General features: G+C 42.3%; 1 protein-coding gene across 1 annotated transcript; it reads left to right on the top strand.

The window, feature by feature from the left end:
- The first annotated feature begins 2275 nt into the window (after positions 1 to 2275).
- LOC115792483 (complement C1q tumor necrosis factor-related protein 3-like) lies at positions 2276 to 4172 on the top strand. The gene is made up of 3 exons (XM_030747030.1): positions 2276 to 2527; positions 3526 to 3657; positions 3737 to 4172. Exons 1-3 carry the CDS (start codon positions 2335 to 2337, stop codon positions 4012 to 4014), a joined length of 603 nt encoding a protein of 200 aa, XP_030602890.1. The 5' UTR covers positions 2276 to 2334; the 3' UTR covers positions 4015 to 4172.
- The last annotated feature ends 15190 nt before the right edge of the window (positions 4173 to 19362 follow it).

Genomic DNA, 19362 nt, shown 5'->3' with positions numbered 1-19362 from the left:
ATTGTTAGTATTTTTATGTTTAAAAAGTGATGAACTATTTGGTTTATTTAATTGTGCTCTTTCCCTTTTTTTTTTTTTCTATTTTCTCTCTATTCTCCTTTTTTCGCTCTCTTTCTCTCTCCCCTTTTCTTTTCTTTCTTTTCTCTTTTCTTTTTCTTCAGCCTGTCAGCTCTGGCACAGAGTTTGTTACATAGTATATTAACAAATCTTATTGATTTCAGTTTTTCTGAGAATCTTTTCCATTAATTGTTTTTCTATTAAGTATCGACTGATTTGTGGTTGTGACAGAAAGAACAGTTCAACCATCAGTTTGTCGAAGGTCCAGAAATGTGATGAAATAAAATACAAACAGATGTGTGCGTGTGTGTACGTGTGTGTGTGTAGGCGTGATGGGAATCATGTGTGTACAGAACACACAATTTCCCACAAGTGTGTGTGTGTATTCCCAGTAATCACAGGTCACCTGGGGTCAGTGTGTTGTAGAACTGTACTTTGGTTCTTTCCTCAAATTTGATAAACAAAAATGAGTCAATACTCAGACACCAGGGTTAAAATGCTCAATATCACAGAAAAGGTAAATATGATGGTGTAATCTAAACAGATTATTTTACCATCCATTTACCATTTATGACTGTTTATATCATCTTTTTCAATTTTATTGAGGTATAAAGTTATTATAAACAGGAATGAGTGAGATGGGTGATGTATCATTTGGTTCAGAGTGTGGTTGTTCTAAAGACTCTCCAAATCACTGGTTCTCAGACTTCTCCCATCATGCTCAACTTCACTGGATGAATTCATTTCACGCCCCACACAAAGGTCAGTGGCAAAGCGGCGAGACGACGGCTTTATGTACACAGCAGACGGTGACGGAGACTTTCATTAGTCACTGTGCTAGTGTACCTGCTAACGTTTCCTTGTTCCGCCATGAGAATTAATCACGTGTTCAACATTTGATCCACGACTTTTGTCCCAGGTTGTTCGCGCCCCTCCTGCCATGACCCTGCACCCCACCAGTGGGGCCCACCCCACAGTTTAGCCGCGTTTACATACGGAACTACTCAGTGCTGGTCGACTCGACTCGCCGCGGTTTGAAGGCGTTTCCGTTAGTATCTGGTACAATGTTTCAGGCAGCGTTGTTGTCAAGACCACCTAACCCGAGACCGAGACAAGACCAAGACTTTTAGGGTCCAAGACCGAGTCGAGACCAAGACCAGTGCGCCACACTACATGACACAATCAAATGTGAAACATCAAAATCACTTTCAGTTTTTTTCATTTACTTTTATTTTTTTTTATTTTTTAATTGTTCTTTTTCTCAGAGGAATTAAACAAAACCCTGACTGAGGCTAATCTGATGTTTAGGATAGGAGGAGGAGAAGGAGGAGGAGGAGAAGGAGGAGGAGGAGGTGGGGAGAGAGGAAGGGAGGAGGGGTGAAAGTTCATGCTTACTGACCTTTCTGTCTGACCTAGTTTTGCTCACATTCTTGGTGGTAATCAAAGGTCTTAGTAGGCTCACTGACGATGTCCTGGTGCTGTCTTCTTTGTGAAAATCAGATAAAATGAATCTTGATTTCATTTATTTCTTTAGAAGGAATTAAACATATACAAATAAAATTAAGTAAAGATTTCCAATGTGGTCCACAGCAAAACGTTTCGGTCATAGTTGAATGAAACATAAAATGAAAAGAAAAAAAAGAAAAAATACACGCTGTAATGTCTCACAAAAATTAAATGACGAGTGCTGTGGCTTTTTATTTATTTATATTTAATTACGAATAAAAAGAAAATCCCCCCCCCCCAAAAAAAAAAAAATATATATATATATATACTTTCACCCCTCTAGTGACACATAAGCACCAACCCTGACATCCATTTCCATATACCCCTTTATACAACATTATCAATTTATAATCTACATTCAATTAAAAATATGACGTCATCTACATGAAAATTTGTTATCTTATCTATGCTATAGATCTTTATCTATTACTGATAAGATCTTGACATGTATTTGACAGAAGCTGGTACCTTATACCTCCTCTGTAGAAATGTAAAGATATGGTCTGGGGGACTTTTTCTATTATGATCTTAAAGAGATACACTGCTCTGATTTGCAATGAACACGTGTTGACCTGTTTTACCGTCAGACAATCATTGATAGTTACTTGTTCTCCTTGTAACCAATGACCTTAGTCATTTATTTACTAGAATTACTTTTGCTATCATAGTGTTACTGAGACCAGTGATACAGTTACCTCCCCTTTCACTGTACATATAAAACTCACTCAGGTTTGCAGAGGATGCAGATACTGTTGAGTTTTCACTGCCAGGATGGAGATCATTGTGTTTTTCTCGCTGTTGCTTCTGGTCTGCTGTGTTCCCACAAATCAGAGAGCGGCAGATAGTAAAGCTCTTGACCAGCAGATTTCAAACCAACAGGACATCCATGCTGTGCTGAGAGAGCTGACCGCCTCATTGGCTGAACAGAAAGTGAAGATTGCAAACCTGGAAAAAGAGAATCAAGGTACAGTATTATGTCAGGTAGTGAGAGAACAGGAAACCTTTATATGACCCACTGCTGTGTTACAGAGAAAAAAGTAACATAAATATGAAAATACAATTTGAATGTTAGATCTAAATGATCAAATTGTGTTGGGTGAAAGAAATTGGGTTATGTTAAAGTAAAGTGACCAAATTGCATTGGAGGAACATGATTGCAGAGCTGAGTTTGCTTTATTCAAACACATTACAGAGTAAAGCTCAAGATGCTTTCCGGAAAACATTCAAAGACACCAATAAAAGCCACCTTAGAACACTTTGTGAGTTTTTGGTGGTTTATTTTTTGGTGCTGAAACTGCGAGTTTCTCCCGAGTAGAGCCCATGCTCTCATTATTGCCCCAAGTTAACAAGAATGGTCTGAGTGTCAAAGGCTATGTTCACACTGCCAGTTCTGATTTTTGTTGCCCTCTTGTGACCTGTATCCGATCTTTTTATGCCAGTCTGAACAAAAGATCCGATTTTTTTTCAAATGCGACCCAGGACACTTGGATATGTGGTCCTAAATCCGATATGTATCCGATCGTTTCAAATGTGACCTGAGTGTGTACGGCCAGGTCGCATTTATCCGACCTGCACGTCATTGATACTCGACAAATGTCACTATTCTGCATCCTGTTACGCGGACGCGGGAAGGAAAACGTGTGACTTCAGCAAACATTGAGCATGCTCGCTACATGTGACGTTATTGTGTCCTCTACTGCGCATGCGGCACACTTTCAGGTTCCTCTGGTGTTCACACACAGATCACATCCAAGTCACATATATTTGGAAATGAGAACGACCACGCAAAAAAAAAAAAAAGGGATTTCACAAAAATATTCAATCAAATTTCATTTTCCAGTCACAGAGTCACAGAGTTTGATTTGTTCTGTCACAATGAAATGCTTTCAACTGTCAATCATTGCTTTCACTGGAGATTCATGTTTTTGTCATGGTCACTTCTGACATTTCTCTCTGTCTCAGTCAAACAGGTGGCTTTCTCAGCCTCTCTGCTGGATCAAGGTGATGGAGGTACTGGACCCTTTAACACACAGGTCACTCTGATCTTCAAACATGTTGTCACAAACATTGGAAATGCCTACAACTCTGGCACAGGTAACAACTCTGAATGTCAGTCTGATGTTCCAGATGTTCTAACAGCTGATTTAACATGACTAAAACAAATGTCCCACAGGTATTTTCACTGCACCAGTGAGAGGAGTCTACCACTTTGAGTGGAAAGTATATGGGTTTGGAAACACTGAGACAGGTGCTGTGTTGTTCAGGAATGGAGACCACATTTATATTGCATATGAATATCCAAGCTCTGGTGCTGTGAGTGCCTCTAATGCAGCCTCACTGCTTCTAGAGGCTGGAGATCAGGTGTCTGTACGACTGTGGGCTAATTCAAGGATACATGACAATCAAAATCATCACACCACCTTCAGCGGTCATCTGATTTTCACCATGTGAGAGGTGTGACAGCTCCAAGACTTCCTGTGGGTGGAGCTTAGTCATTTTTAGAAGTCAAACAGGAAGTAAATCACCTGCTGGAACCTCTGATTCTACTGACTCAGATAATCGACTTCTTCTTGTTATCTGTGATTTAAATAAATCCAGTTCAGTGCTCAGTGATTCTCTGTGTCCTTTCTTTGAGTCGGGTCTGTATAAAGAGCTGCTCCTCCATCAGTAATGACTATTGTCAGATAACTGACTGTAAACTTACTCGGTGGATTTCTTTAAATTCACATTTTATCCTGTCTTTAGTTTCAAAATAAAAGCATCATTGAAGGAACAGTGTTGATTTCTTCATGTGTTTCATACATGGAGCAGAGATCAAAGGCTGCACATGCTGGGAGTTACTATCACAGGTAAAGTCACACCTGGTGTTGAGAACAAAGAGCTGCTTTTCAAAGCTCGTCTACAGTGAAGCTGAACTGAGATCAGGGCCATGAGGAGCTCACCATCAGTTACATCATGATCTCAATAAACACCTCATACAGCAGCAGGAAGGAAACAACAAACAAAAACTGCATGAAGAAGTGGAAAAAACTTATTTTCACATTCATCTGAAGAGCTCACTGTACAACCATTTATCAGCACACGCTGAACACAGGAAGGGCTGATCTAGAGCCAGCTGGTGATGTTCCGTCTCATTCTAAAGCCCCAACCCTGTGTCGTGCAAAGGGGGCGTGTCCTAATGAAGCCTTATTTTTTCAGAATATCACGTGACAAAACACAACTGAGGCCATAGACATAGAGATATATACATGTCCATGTCTATGGTATATATGTCTATGACCGAGGCCTCGTTTACTGAAATCACGTGACTGCTTCATTATTCAAGTTGTTTAAAAGACCATGAGAAATACAGGAAGTGTTCTGAGTGACCTGAGCTGAGTCTGAGGATCGTTATGTGCTGGAGATCGAGACGCTGCTTTGCTGAGAGTATGGAGCCACCAACAAGGAGGAGGACATCATCAGTATGACATAATTTCTCCAAAGAAGGTAAAAATAATGTACATCTGCTGAAATCAGTCACATGGAGTAGATTGATAAGATAAAATAGATTGATGCTTGATGCCTTCTGCAGGGGATTTCTGAACCTCCTGAATCTAACATCGGGGTTTATTTCAGATGACTTTTTATAATAATAATAATAATAATAATAATAATAATAATAATAATAATAATAATAATAATAATACATTTTATTTGTAAGTGCCATTCAAACACCCAAGGACACTTTACAGAATTAAAAAAAACAATAATCGAATGAAAGAAATAGAATTGAAATGACCTGGGAACTAAAGTGAGTACTCTGTCTTAAACAGGTGAGTTTTGAGTGTGCTTTGAAGACAGGGAGAGAGTCGATATTCAATTCAATTCAATTCAATTTTATTTATATAGCGCCAAATCACAACAAACTGTCGCCTCAAGGCACTTTGTATTGTGGGTAAAGACCCTACAATAATACAGAGAAAACCCAACAGTCAAAACGACCCCCTATGAGCAGCACTTGGCGACAGTGGGAAGGAAAAACTCCCTTTTAACAGGAAGAAACCTCCAGCAGAACCAGGCTCAGGGAGGGGCAGTCATCTGCCGCGACCGGTTGGGCTGAGGGGAGAGAACTGTGGAAGAGAGCCAGAGATTAATATCAATTAATGATTAAATGCAGAGTGGAGTATAAACAAAGTAAATAAGGTGAATGAAAAGAAACAGTGCATTATGTGAACCCCACAGCAGACTAGGCCTATAGCAGCATAACTAAGGGATGGTTCAGGGTCACCTGATCCAGCCCTAACTATAAGCTTTATCATAAAGGAAAGTTTTAAGCCTAATCTTAAAAATAGAGAGGGTGTCTGTCTCCCGAATCCAAGCTGGAAGCTGGTTCCACAGAAGAGGGGCCTGAAAGCTGAAGGCTCTGCCTCCCATTCTACTCTTAAGTATCCTAGGAACCACAAGTAAGCCAGCAGTCTGAGAGCGAAGTGCTCTGTTGGGGTGATATGGTACTATGAGGTCTTTGAGATAACATGGTGCCTGATTATTCAAGACCTTGTATGTGAGGAGAAGAATTTTAAATTCTATTCTAGATTTAACAGGGAGCCAATGAAGAGAAGCCAATATGGGAGAAATCTGCTCTCTCTTTCTAGTCCCTGTCAGTACTCTAGCTGCAGCATTTTGGATCAGCTGAAGGCTTTTCAGGGAGCTTTTAGGACAGCCTGATAATAATGAATTACAATAATCCAGCCTAGAAGTAATAAATGCATGAATGAGCTTTTCAGCATCACTCTGAGAAAGGATGTTTCTAATTGTAGAAATATTGCGCAAATGCAAAAAAGCGGTCCTACATATTTGTTTAATATGTGCATTGAAGGACATATCCTGGTCAAAAATGACTCCAAGATTTCTCACAGTGTTACTGGAGGCCAAAGTAATGCCATCCAGAGTAAGTAACATGAACAAATTGGAGTCTATGAGATAAATATGATTCAAACCACTGCAGTGCAGTACCTTTAATACCTATAGCAAGCTCTAATCTCTGTAATAAAATGTTATGATCAACAGTATTAAAAGCTGCACTGAGGTCCAACAGGACAAGAACAGAGATGAGTCCACTGTCAGAGGCTCTAAGAAGATCATTTGTAACCTTCACTAATGCTGTTTCTGTACTGTGATGAATTCTGAAACCTGACTGAAACTCTTCAAATAAACCGTTCCTCTGCAGATGATCAGTTAGGTGTTTTACAACTACTCTTTCAAGAATCTTTGAGAGAAAAGGAAGGTTGGAGATTGACCTATAATTAGCTAAGACAGCTGGGTCAAGTGATGGCTTTTTAAGTAGAGGTTTAATTACAGCCACCTTGAAGGTCTGTGGTACATAGCTAACTAATAAAGACTGATTGATCATTTTTAAGATTGAAGCATCAATAATTGGAAAGACTTCTTTGAACAGTCTAGTAGGAATGGGATCTAACAAACATGTTGCTGGTTTGGAGGAAGTAACTATTGAAGTTAACTCTGAAAGATCAACTGGAGCAAAAGAGTCTAAACAAATACCAGCAGTGCTGAAAGCAGCCGAACATGAAGAATAATCTTTGAGATGGTTATGAATAATTTTTTCTCTAATGTGTAAAATTTTATTTGTAAAGAAATCCATGAAGTCACTACTAGTTAAAGTGAAAGGAATACTCGGCTCTACAGAGCTCTGACTCTTTGTCAGCCTGGCTACAGCGCTGAAAAGAAACCTGGGGTTGTTCTTATTTTCTTCAATTAATGATGAATAGTAAGATGTCCTAGCTTTACGGAGGGCTTTTTTATAGAGCAACAAACTCTTTTTACAGGCTAAATGTGTCATGGTCCCCGCCCTCTCCGGGCCGGCAGTGTGTTGTATGGGTGTGTTTTGTTCTTTGGGCAGGCTCGACAGTTGCTCCACCCTCTGGCCGGCCTCCTCCAGCCGTGTGTGGCACACCTGATCTCAATCACTGTTTACTCACCTGTTTTCCCTGAGGCTCACTCGCTGGGTATTTAAGCCAAAGGAAGTCTTCAGTCCTTGCCGGATCGTTGCCTCTATCAGGCAGCCAAACTAAGCACTTTATTTTGGTGTTGTTCCAACGTTCTTTTTGCCTTCTGGATTAATTGCTGTTTGTGTGCAGAGCTGAGCCGGGGTCTGTTGGGGTGTGAGTCAAGAATTCTGTGGGTCAGTAAACGTGCTGCCAGACCGACGGAGTGTTGGAGACAAGCCTGTTTAATCCCGGACCTCCTCACTCAAAACTTTGTTGGATTTGTGAAAATAAAAACTGGAAACATTTTACGTCTGCCTCTGCAGTTGGGTCCTTCCTTTTCCTGAACATCATGACAAAATGAGCATCTTCTAATTTAGTGATAAGATAAGATAAGATAGTGTTTATTTGTCACATGCACAGTTATACACAGTACAATGCACAGTGAAATGTATTTTGTACCTGCAACCATATATACACACACATATAAATAAGAAGAATAAAAATAAAAAAAGTAATTCACACTATACACTATACTCTATGTACTATACACTATATACACTTTTATAAATTATAATATTTACATTGTGCAATAATGGTCCAGTTAGGGCTCAGAGTTGAGCAGACGGATGGCTTGTGGGTAAAAACTCTTCTTCAACCTTTCAGTCTTAGCCCTCAGGCAGCGGTAACGCCGGCCTGATGGGAGCAGGGAGAAGAGAGAGTGTCCGGGGTGGCTGGGCTGTTTTAGGATCTTCATGGCCCTCAGCCTGCACTGCTTGGTGTAAATGTCCTGCAGGTTGGGGAGGGTGGTTCTGATGGTCCGTTCAGCTGAACGAACCACCCTTTTTAGGGCCATGAAGTCCTGCTTGGTGCAGTTTCCCATCCAGGTGGTGATGCTCCCACGCATGATGCTCTCGATGGTGCAGGTGTAAAAGTTCCTGAGCACCTTGAGTGGGAGCTTGAAGTCTCTCAGCCGCCTGAGGAGGTAGAGACGCTGTCTGGCCTTCTTCACAGTGATGTTTATGTGATGAGTCCAGGACAGGTCCTGTGAGATGGTCACTCCCATGTATTTGAAAGTGTCCACTCTTTCCACCTCGGCACCACTGATGACAAGTGGATGGTAGTCCCTCTGCTGCTTCCTGCTGAAGTCCACGATCAGTTCCTTCGTTTTGCTGACGTTGAGCAGGAGGTGGTTCTCCTGGCACCAGTTCTCCAGGCGGGAGACCTCTCTCCTGTAGGCTGTCTCCTCATTGTGAGAGATTAGTCCCACAACAGCAGTGTCGTCAGCAAACTTGATGATGACGTTGGACTCTGATGTGGCCTCGCAGTCATGGGTGTACAGTGAGTACAGCAGAGGGCTGAGCACACAGCCTTGGGGGGATCCAGTGTTGAGGGTGAGGGAGGATGAGGTGAGGTGACCCACTCGTACCACCTGTGGTCTGCTGGTCAGGAAGCTGTGAACCCACCTGCACAGGGATGGGCCCAGGTCCAGCAGCTTAGAGACCAGCCTGGAGGGAACTATGGTGTTGAATGCTGAGCTGTAATCTACAAACAGCACTCTCACATAGTTCCCCTTACCAGTGTCTATGTGTGAAAGGGTCTTGTGGAGGAGGAAGGATATGGCGTCATCTGTGGATCTGTCTGGCCGGTATGCAAACTGTAGTGGGTCGAGGGTGGTGGGCAGTGAGGAGGTGATGAATGTCTTGATGAGTCTCTCAAAACACTTCATCACCACAGAGGTGAGTGCTATGGGCCTGAAGTCATTGGGGCTGCTGGGGTGTGGTTTCTTTGGGACAGGGACTATGATGGACTTTTTAAAGCAGGTGGGAATCACACACAGTTTCAGTGAGAGGTTGAATATCAGTGTAAACACAGGTGCCAGCTGGTCAGCGCAGGTCTTAAGGACACGTCCACTAATACCGTCTGGTCCAGCCGCTTTCCTGGTGTTTACACGTCTAAACGCCCTCCTCACGTCGCGCTCCGTCACAGTGAGTGTCTCCGCCCCTCCGGCCGGGAGCGCAGCGGGCTGTCGGCTTCCCGACTCAAAGCGCGCAAAGAAGATGTTGAGTTCATCAGCCAGAGAAGCGTCGGCACTCACCGGGTGTGTGTGTGGTGCTTTGTAGTCCATGATGGTGCGTAGTCCCTGCCACAGTCCCCTGGAGTCAGACTGTTGTAGTTGCTGTTCCAGTCTGCGGCCGTAGCGACGTTTAGCCTCTTTCACCGCTCTGCGGACGTTGTATGATGCAACCTTGTAGTCCTCCATGTTCCCAGAGGCGAGGCCGGAGTTGTAGGCAACGGTGCGGGACCTCAGGGCGTCGCGGACAGATTTATCCACCCACGGCTTCTGGTTGGGAAAAGTCCTGATGGTCCTCCTAAGTGAAGTGTCTTCAACAACTTTCCCAATAAATCCCACAACAGTTTCCGTAAACTCCTCGATATCTCCGCCCGCGCTGCTGCGAAACATGTCCCAGTCGGTTGAATCCAACGCACCCTGCAGAGCGGCCTCTGTTTGATCAGACCACCGTGTCACTTCTCTCACAGCAGGGGGTTCCTGCCTGAGCCGTTGTTTGTATTTCGGCATGAGAAGGACAGAGGTGTGGTCAGACTTCCCAAAAGGCGGAAGAGGCTTTGCTTTGTAGCCATCTTTGAATGCAGAGTAGCAGTGGTCTAGGGTCCTCTCTCCTCTGGTGGGGCAGTCGATGTGTTGAATCAATTCCGGTATCACCTTTTTCAAGTTTGCACTGTTAAAGTCCCCGGCTACGATGAGAGCCGCATCACGCTGGTTAGCCTGATAGGTGGAAATAGCCTCATGTAGCTCGGATAGTGCAGTGTTTGTGTCCGCCTGAGGTGGAATATAGACGGCGCTGAAGATGACCGAAGTGAACTCGCGGGGCAGGTAGTGGGGACGGCATTTCAGGGTTAGGAGCTCCAGGTTAGGTGAACATGATTGTTTCAGAAGGACAACATTCCTACTGTCACACCAGTTGTTATTAATCATTAGGCACACACCTCCTCCTCTTGATTTTCCAGACTCACTCGTTCTGTCCGTGCGATGAACACTGAAGAACTCCGACGGCTGTACGGCGTGGTCCGGTATGAGGGGAGTCAGCCATGTCTCCGTGAGACAGATGATGTTGCAGTCCCTTATGTCCCTCTGAAACTGTATCCTGGCCCTGAGTTCGTCCAGCTTGTTATCCAGTGACTGGACATTAGCCAACAGGATGCTCGGCAGTGGCGTTTGGTGCGCTCTGCGCCTCAGCCTCTCTCTTACGCCGGCTCTTTTCCCTCGGGGCCTTGTCCGTGACCTGGTCCGTCCTTTGTTTGAGCTGGCCCACTGGAAACGCAGTATGTCCTGAGGCCAAGTCGGGTCGGGAGAAAAAGGTGTCAGAATACAGCCAGAGTGCTGTATTCTGATATTAAAAAGAGTCTGTCTGTCATACGTGATATGACACAGAGCAGGCGGAATTATAAAGTCCAAAATTAGAGCTAAACCTAATATATACAAACAAAGCGTAGGAGCAGGTACGACGGCTGCTGACCTCACCGGCGCCATCTTGAAAAAATAGTGAGACGCCATTCCCTCTCCAGCTTTCGGGTTATCTGCTTTAAGCTGTGCGTTTGTGAATTATACCACGGAGTCAGGCACTTCTGATTTGAAGCTTTCCTTTTCAGAGGAGCCACAGTATCCAAAGTTATACGCAGTGAGGATGTAAAACTATTGACGAGATAATCGACCTCACTGGGAGCAGAGTTTAGGTAGCTGCTCTGCACTGTGTTGGCACTGAAGAGCATAATAATGAAGGAATTAGATCCTTAAACTTAGTTACAGCACTTTCACAAAGACTTCTACTGTAATAAAACTTATTCCCCACTGCTGTGTAATCCATTAAAGTAAATGTAAATGTTACTAAGAAATGATCAGACAGGAGGGGGCTTTCAGGGAATACTGTTAAGTCTTCAGTTTCTATGCCATATGTTAGGACAAGATCCAGAGTATGATTAAAGTGGTGGGTGGGCTCCTTTACATTTTGAGAGAAGCCAATTGAATCTAACAATAGATTAAATGCAGTGTTGAGGCTGTCATTCTCAGCATCTACATGGATGTTAAAATCACCCACTATAATTATTTTATCTGAACTGAGCACTAAATCAGATAAAAAGTCTGAGAAATCAGACAGAAACTCTGAGTAGGGACCAGGTGGACGATAGATAATAACAAATAAAACAGGTTTTTGATTTTCCCAATTAGGATGGACAAGACTAAGAGTCAGGCTTTCAAAAGAATGAAAACTTTGTCTGGGTTTTTGATTAATTAATAAGCTGGAATTGAAGATTGCAGCTAATCCTCCTCCTCGACCTGTGCTTCGAGCATTCTGACAGTTACTGTGACTCGGGGGTGTTGATTCATTTAAACTAACATATTCATCCTGCTGTAACCAGGTTTCTGTAAGGCAGAATAAATCAATACGTTGATCAATTATTAAATCATTTACTAATAGGGACTTGGAAGAGAGAGACCTAATGTTTAACAATCCACATTTAATTGTTTTATTCTTTGGTGCAGTTGATGAAGCTGTATTATTTATTGTTTTTGAATTTTTATGCTTAAATAGCTTTTTGCTGATTTTAGCTTTGTTTTTTGGTGGTCTGGGAGCAGGCACCGACTCTATGGGGATGGGGTTTTGGGGGGATGGCAGGTGGAGAGAAGCTGCAGAGAGGCGTGTAAGACTGCAACTGTGCTTCCTGGTCTCAACCCTGGGTAGTCAGGTTTTAGGAGGGTTAATAAATTTGGCCAGATTTCTAGAAATGAGAGCTGCTCCATCCAAAGTGGGATGGATGCCGTCTCTCCTAACAAGACCAGGTTTTCCCCAGAAACTTTGCCAATTATCTATGAAGCCCACGCCGTTTTTTGGACACCACTCAGACAGCCAGCGATTCAAGGAGAACATGCGGCTAAACATGTCGCTCCTGGTCTGATTGGGGAGGGGCCCAGAGAAAACTACAGAGTCCGACATCGTTTTTGCAAAGTTACACACCGAGTCAATATTAATTTTAGTGACCTCCGATTGGAGTAACCGGGTGTCATTACTGCCGACGTGAATAACGATCTTACCAAATCTACGATAAGCCTTAGCCAGCAGTTTCAAATTTCCATGAATGTCGCCTGCTCTGGTCCCTGGAAGACATTTGACTATGGTCGCCGGTGTCTCTAGCTTCACGTTTCTCAAAACAGAGTTAAACGGTTAGAGACGTGAACAGGTTGGTGGTGTACCCGGGACTTCTGCTTAGGACTACGCTTCCTCCTCACTGTCACCCAGCTGGCCTGTTTTCCCTGCTGCTCGGGATCTGCTGGGGGGGAGCTAACGGCGGCTAAGCTACCATGGTCCGCACCCGCTACAGGGGCCTGGCTAGATGCAGGATTTTCCAGGGTGCGGAGCCGAGTCTCCAGTTCAGAAAGCCTGGCCTCCAGAGCTACAAACAGACTACATTTATTACAAGTACCGTTACTGCTAAAGGAGGCCGAGGAGTAACTAAACATGTGACACCCAGAGCTGGAAAGTGCAGGAGAGACAGGAGAAGAAGCCATGCTGGTAGTGAGTCGGCTAAGGGCTAAGCTACTAGCTGAGCTAAGCTAGCGAATTTCTAAAAACAAATAAAGTGAGTAATGTGAATACAGGTGATTCAGCAAAGAGTATGCTATTTAAAGTAGGTGAAGATTACACTAAAATATGTTATTATCCAGATAAATCGAGTTATACAGATATAACAGCTAACAGACAGCAAAACACTGTGCTCCGAAACAGGAACAGGAAGTGATACAATACCGCAGTGAGAGCCAATGGTAACAAGTCACACAGATAGCACTACCAGCACACCAGTATTATTATTATGGATGTCAGGCAGGAGGGAGTTCCACAGTCTGTTCCCCACGGTGCTGAGGTGGGCAGGGGGTACAGTAAGGCAGGTGGAAGAAGAAGAACGAAGGAAGCGGGAGGAGGAGGCAATGAGAAGAAGATCAGATAGATAGGGAGGGGTCAGGTTGTGGATGGCTTTGAATGTATTTAGAAGAATTTTGAACTGAATTCTGAATTGAACTGGGAGCCAGTGCAGTTGCTGTAGGACTGGCGTGATGTGGTGAAATGAGCGGGGTTCAGTGATAATGCGAGCAGATGAATTTTGAACCATTTGAAGCTTCGGGAGGGATTTGAGAGGGAGGCCAAATTGAAGAGAATTACAGTTATCAGTACGGGAGGTAACAAGACCATGAACAAGGATGGAGGTAGTATGTGGGGAGAGGGAGGGGCAGAGATGACTAATGGTGTGTCCCGCCTGTTGAACAATTTTTGTTATCAGGTTATCTAATGCTGGGTCAGCCACGGCTGAGTGGTCTGAGAATGATTTGTCTTCATCACTACTACAAAATGTACATCCAAGTACGTGAGAGGAACAGAAAGCTGGAGTTTGTCTGTTTCTCAGTGATAATAGTATGTGGTCCAGAGGGCTTTTTATACAGGCTAGTTAAGATTCTTCTGAATTAGTGGAAGTTCATGAAGATTCTTCAAATTCTATTATTTGCTGTCACATGTTCTCCTTGTTGCCTTTTATCTAAAAGTCATGAATCTTATATAAATAACAAAGTATAATGGATTCTTTATACCAAAATTAAAGGCATTTACCTCCTCTATGGTTTATATGTGGTTCTGCTTGAAGTGAATATTGAAGTCATAAAGATTATATTAGTCATTCATTCACTAGAATTACTTTTGCTCTGAGTTACCACAGGGTTGAAACAATAATATAGTTACCTCCCTTTTTAGTGAGCATATAAACTCACTCAGGTTTGCAGGCGACACAGTTGAGGTTTCACTGACAGAATGGAAAACAGAGACCATCGTGCTCTTCTCACTGAAACTCTTGACCAGCAGCATTCAAACCAACAACCAGAGGTGGCAAAAGTACTGACATTCTGTACTTAAGTAGAAGTACAAGTACTTATGTTAAAAAATACTTTAGTAAAAGTCGAAGTACTGGTTCAACTTCTCTACTTAAGTAAAAGTAAAAAAGTACAGGCTCTGAAATGTACTCAAAGTAAGAAAGTAAAAGTAGTTCTTTGGAGGACGTTTCTACCTGCTATTTTTGTGTAAAACTAATCGAACCTCATTATATATTATTGTAATAATATAAAATAAAATTACATGAGAATGCAAACATTATTCCAATCTAAATTTTAATCCTAATGAATGCACTCAGCTTGAATTTGTTATGTAGGACACAAACTGTTAAAGGGAATTTAAACACAGCTCTATTCTCCATGTCCTGCATAGTAGAGGGTGACTGTGCCTCCACCTAAACACCAACATGAGGATACTCAGGGGTTACAGTGGGATTCAGCAGGTGGAGGAACCCTAAGATCAGCTGTAGTGGCTCTGCATGGGGAGAAGAATCACAACTTTCTACTGTAGCTGCAGTAAATGATGTTGGTGTGCAGGCTGTCATCAGCTGACCTGCTGCTCTGAGGTTTACTGCTCTGTGTGGATGAACTGAACTCACAAAGATGTAACCCAGTATTTCACAGCTCTCTGAGCTGATCTCCATCCCCTACACTGACAGCATACAGGCTGTAGAAATGTTGGATTCAGTGAATGAATCTCAGCATCAGCAGCTTTGATTCAAACACATCTCTGCTGCACTGATGGAACCTGTAACTCTGACCATGAACACAAACACTGTGCTCCAGTCCAACACAGAGCTTTACTGTAAATACAGTACAACAAGCTAACCTATTTATTACACACTAAACTGCAGTATTTTCATAGAATCTTTGAACTACAAAAGTCAGCATACTTCAGTTTATTTTCCAGTCCTTACCTTTATTTCTAGCCTCTCTTCTTCCTCTCCTGTCCTACCGCGGTCAAGTGAGCCCTCATTTTCGAAGACGCAGTCAAGCTAGCCGCACATAGAATTACGTTGCCCATTTACACCGCATATTACGGTACGGCTGCCAGTCGCCCTAAATAACACATCGGAAGTGTTGTTATCCTTCAATATACACCATTGCAATGCATTTTTCATAAAAAAAAAATACTGTCAAGCCTCTAAATACTCAGCTTTGTAAAGGTGTAATTTATTTATCATCTCAATCTTTTAAAACAAAAATGAATTAATGTATACTCCACTTTTTTACTCAAAGTGACATTTTTGAGGTGTATTCATAGGAGGACTGTTCGAGGTGACGCAGAGCTTTCACCTGATTCTTGCTCACCTTGACCCCCACTGTATATGGACTGACTTTCATATCAAATAACTGTACGGTTTTCGAGAAAATTGCATGCAAAATCCCAAGTACAGTAATGTATTATATTGGTATATTTCAACTGTATTCATAGGAGGACTGTTCGAGGTGACGCAGAGCTTTCGCCTGATTCTTGCTCACCTTGACCCCCACTGTATATGGACTGACTTTCATATCAAATAACTGTACGGTTTTCGAGAAAATTGCATGCAAAATCCCAAGTACAGTAATGTATTATATTGGTATTTTTCAACTGTATCCATAGGAGCGCTGTTCGAGGTGACGCAGAGCTTTCACCTGATTCTTGCTCACCTTGACCCCCACTGTATATGGACTGACTTTCATATCAAATAACTGTACGGTTTTCAAGAAAATTGCATGCAAAATCCCAAGTACAGTAATGTATTATATTGGTATTTTTCAACTGTATTCATAGGAGCACTGTTCGAGGTGACGCAGAGCTTTCACCTGATTCTTGCTCACCTTGACCCCCACTGTATATGGACTGACTTTCATATCAAATAACTGTACGGTTTTCGAGAAAATTGCTTTCAAAATCCCAAGTACAGTAATGTATTATATTGGTATATTTCAACTGTATTCATAGGAGGACTGTTCGAGGTGACGCAGAGCTTTCGCCTGATTCTTGCTCACCTTGACCCCCACTGTATATGGACTGACTTTCATATCAAATAACTGTACGGTTTTCGAGAAAATTGCATGCAAAATCCCAAGTACAGTAATGTATTATATTGGTATTTTTCAACTGTATCCATAGGAGTGCTGGTCAAGGTGACGCAGAGCTTTCACCAGATTCTTGCTCACCTTGACACCCACTGTATATGGACTGACTTTCATATCAAATAACTGTACGGTTTTCGAGAAAATTGCTTTCAAAATCCCAAGTACAGTAATGTATTATATTGGTATTTTTCAACTGTATTCATAGGAGCGCTGTTCGAGGTGACGCAGAGCTTTCACCTGATTCTTGCTCACCTTGACCCCCACTGTATATGGACTGACTTTCATATCAAATAACTGTACGGTTTTCGAGAAAATTGCTTTCAAAATCCCAAGTACAGTAATGTATTATATTGGTATATTTCAACTGTATTCATAGGAGCACTGTTCGAGGTGACGCAGAGCTTTCGCCTGATTCTTGCTCACCTTGACCCCCACTGTATATGGACTGACTTTCATATCAAATAACTGTACGGTTTTCGAGAAAATTGCATGCAAAATCCCAAGTACAGTAATGTATTATATTGGTATTTTTCAACTGTATCCATAGGAGCGCTGTTCGAGGTGACGCAGAGCTTTCACCAGATTCTTGCTCACCTTGACCCCCACTGTATATGGACTGACTTTCATATCAAATAACTGTACGGTTTTCGAGAAAATTGCTTTCAAAATCCCAAGTACAGTAATGTATTATATTGGTATTTTTCAACTGTATTCATAGGAGCACTGTTCGAGGTGACGCAGAGCTTTCACCTGATTCTTGCTCACCTTGACCCCCACTGTATATGGACTGACTTTCATATCAAATAACTGTACGGTTTTCGAGAAAATTGCTTTCAAAATTCCACTCAAAGTTCAGTAATGTAGCGGTAGCATATAGGCAATTTTGAACTGTATTCATAGGAGCGCTGTTCGAGGTGACGCAGAGCTTTCACCTGATTCTTGCTCACCTTGACCCCCACTGTATATGGACTGACTTTCATATCAAATAACTGTACGGTTTTCGAGAAAATTGCATGCAAAATCCCAAGTACAGTAATGTATTATATTGGTATTTTTCAACTGTATCCATAGGAGCGCTGGTCAAGGTGACGCAGAGCTTTCACCTGATTCTTGCTCACCTTGACCCCCACTGTATATGGACTGACTTTCATTTCAAATAACTGTACGGTTTTCGAGAAAATTGCTTTCAAAATTCCACTCAAAGTACAGTAATGTAGCTGTAGCATATAGGCAATTTTGAACTGTATCCATAGGAGCGCTGGTCAAGGTGACGCAGAGCTTTTGCCTGGTTCTTGCTCACCTTGACCCCCACTGTATATGGACTGACTTTCATTTCAAATAACTGTACGGTTTTCGAGAAAATTGCATGCAAAATCCCAAGTACAGTAATGTATTATATTGGTATATTTCAACTGTATTCATAGGAGCGCTGTTCGAGGTGACGCAGAGCTTTCGCCTGATTCTTGCTCACCTTGACCCCCACTGTATATGGACTGACTTTCATATCAAATAACTGTACGGTTTTCGAGAAAATTGCTTTCAAAATCCCAAGTACAGTAATGTATTATATTGGTATATTTCAACTGTATTCATAGGAGGACTGTTCGAGGTGACGCAGAGCTTTCGCCTGATTCTTGCTCACCTTGACCCCCACTGTATATGGACTGACTTTCATATCAAATAACTGTACGGTTTTCGAGAAAATTGCATGCAAAATCCCAAGTACAGTAATGTATTATATTGGTATTTTTCAACTGTATTCATAGGAGCGCTGTTCGAGGTGACGCAGAGCTTTCACCTGATTCTTGCTCACCTTGACCCCCACTGTATATGGACTGACTTTCATATCAAATAACTGTACGGTTTTCAAGAAAATTGCATGCAAAATCCCAAGTACAGTAATGTATTATATTGGTATTTTTCAACTGTATTCATAGGAGCGCTGTTCGAGGTGACGCAGAGCTTTCACCTGATTCTTGCTCACCTTGACCCCCACTGTATATGGACTGACTTTCATATCAAATAACTGTACGGTTTTCGAGAAAATTGCTTTCAAAATCCCAAGTACAGTAATGTATTATATTGGTATTTTTCAACTGTATTCATAGGAGCACTGTTCGAGGTGACGCAGAGCTTTCACCTGATTCTTGCTCACCTTGACCCCCACTTTATATGGACTGACTTTCATATCAAATAACTGTACGGTTTTCGAGAAAATTGCTTTCAAAATTCCACTCAAAGTTCAGTAATGTAGCGGTAGCATATAGGCAATTTTGAACTGTATTCATAGGAGCGCTGTTCGAGGTGACGCAGAGCTTTCACCTGATTCTTGCTCACCTTGACCCCCACTTTATATGGACTGACTTTCATATCAAATAACTGTACGGTTTTCGAGAAAATTGCATGCAAAATCCCAAGTACAGTAATGTATTATATTGGTATTTTTCAACTGTATCCATAGGAGCGCTGGTCAAGGTGACGCAGAGCTTTCACCTGATTCTTGCTCACCTTGACCCCCACTGTATATGGACTGACTTTCATTTCAAATAACTGTACGGTTTTCAAGAAAATTGCTTTCAAAATTCCACTCAAAGTACAGTAATGTAGCTGTAGCATATAGGCAATTTTGAACTGTATCCATAGGAGCGCTGGTCAAGGTGACGCAGAGCTTTCACCTGATTCTTGCTCACCTTGACCCCCACTGTATATGGACTGACTTTCATTTCAAATAACTGTACGGTTTTCAAGAAAATTGCTTTCAAAATTCCACTCAAAGTACAG

The sequence above is a fragment of the Archocentrus centrarchus genome, chromosome 14 (assembly GCF_007364275.1).
Source record: "Archocentrus centrarchus isolate MPI-CPG fArcCen1 chromosome 14, fArcCen1, whole genome shotgun sequence".
NCBI classification, from domain to species: domain Eukaryota; kingdom Metazoa; phylum Chordata; class Actinopteri; order Cichliformes; family Cichlidae; genus Archocentrus; species Archocentrus centrarchus.
This window is presented reverse-complemented; position numbering and strand designations above follow the sequence as displayed.

Coding starts and splice junctions, on each gene's coding strand:
- LOC115792483 (XM_030747030.1), top strand. CDS start 2,335: ATGGAGATCATTGTGTTTTTCTCGCTGTTGCTTCTGGTCTGCTGTGTT. Junction 2,528..3,525: donor CCTGGAAAAAGAGAATCAAG/GTACAGTATTAT, acceptor TCTCTGTCTCAG/TCAAACAGGTGGCTTTCTCA. Junction 3,658..3,736: donor TGCCTACAACTCTGGCACAG/GTAACAACTCTG, acceptor AATGTCCCACAG/GTATTTTCACTGCACCAGTG.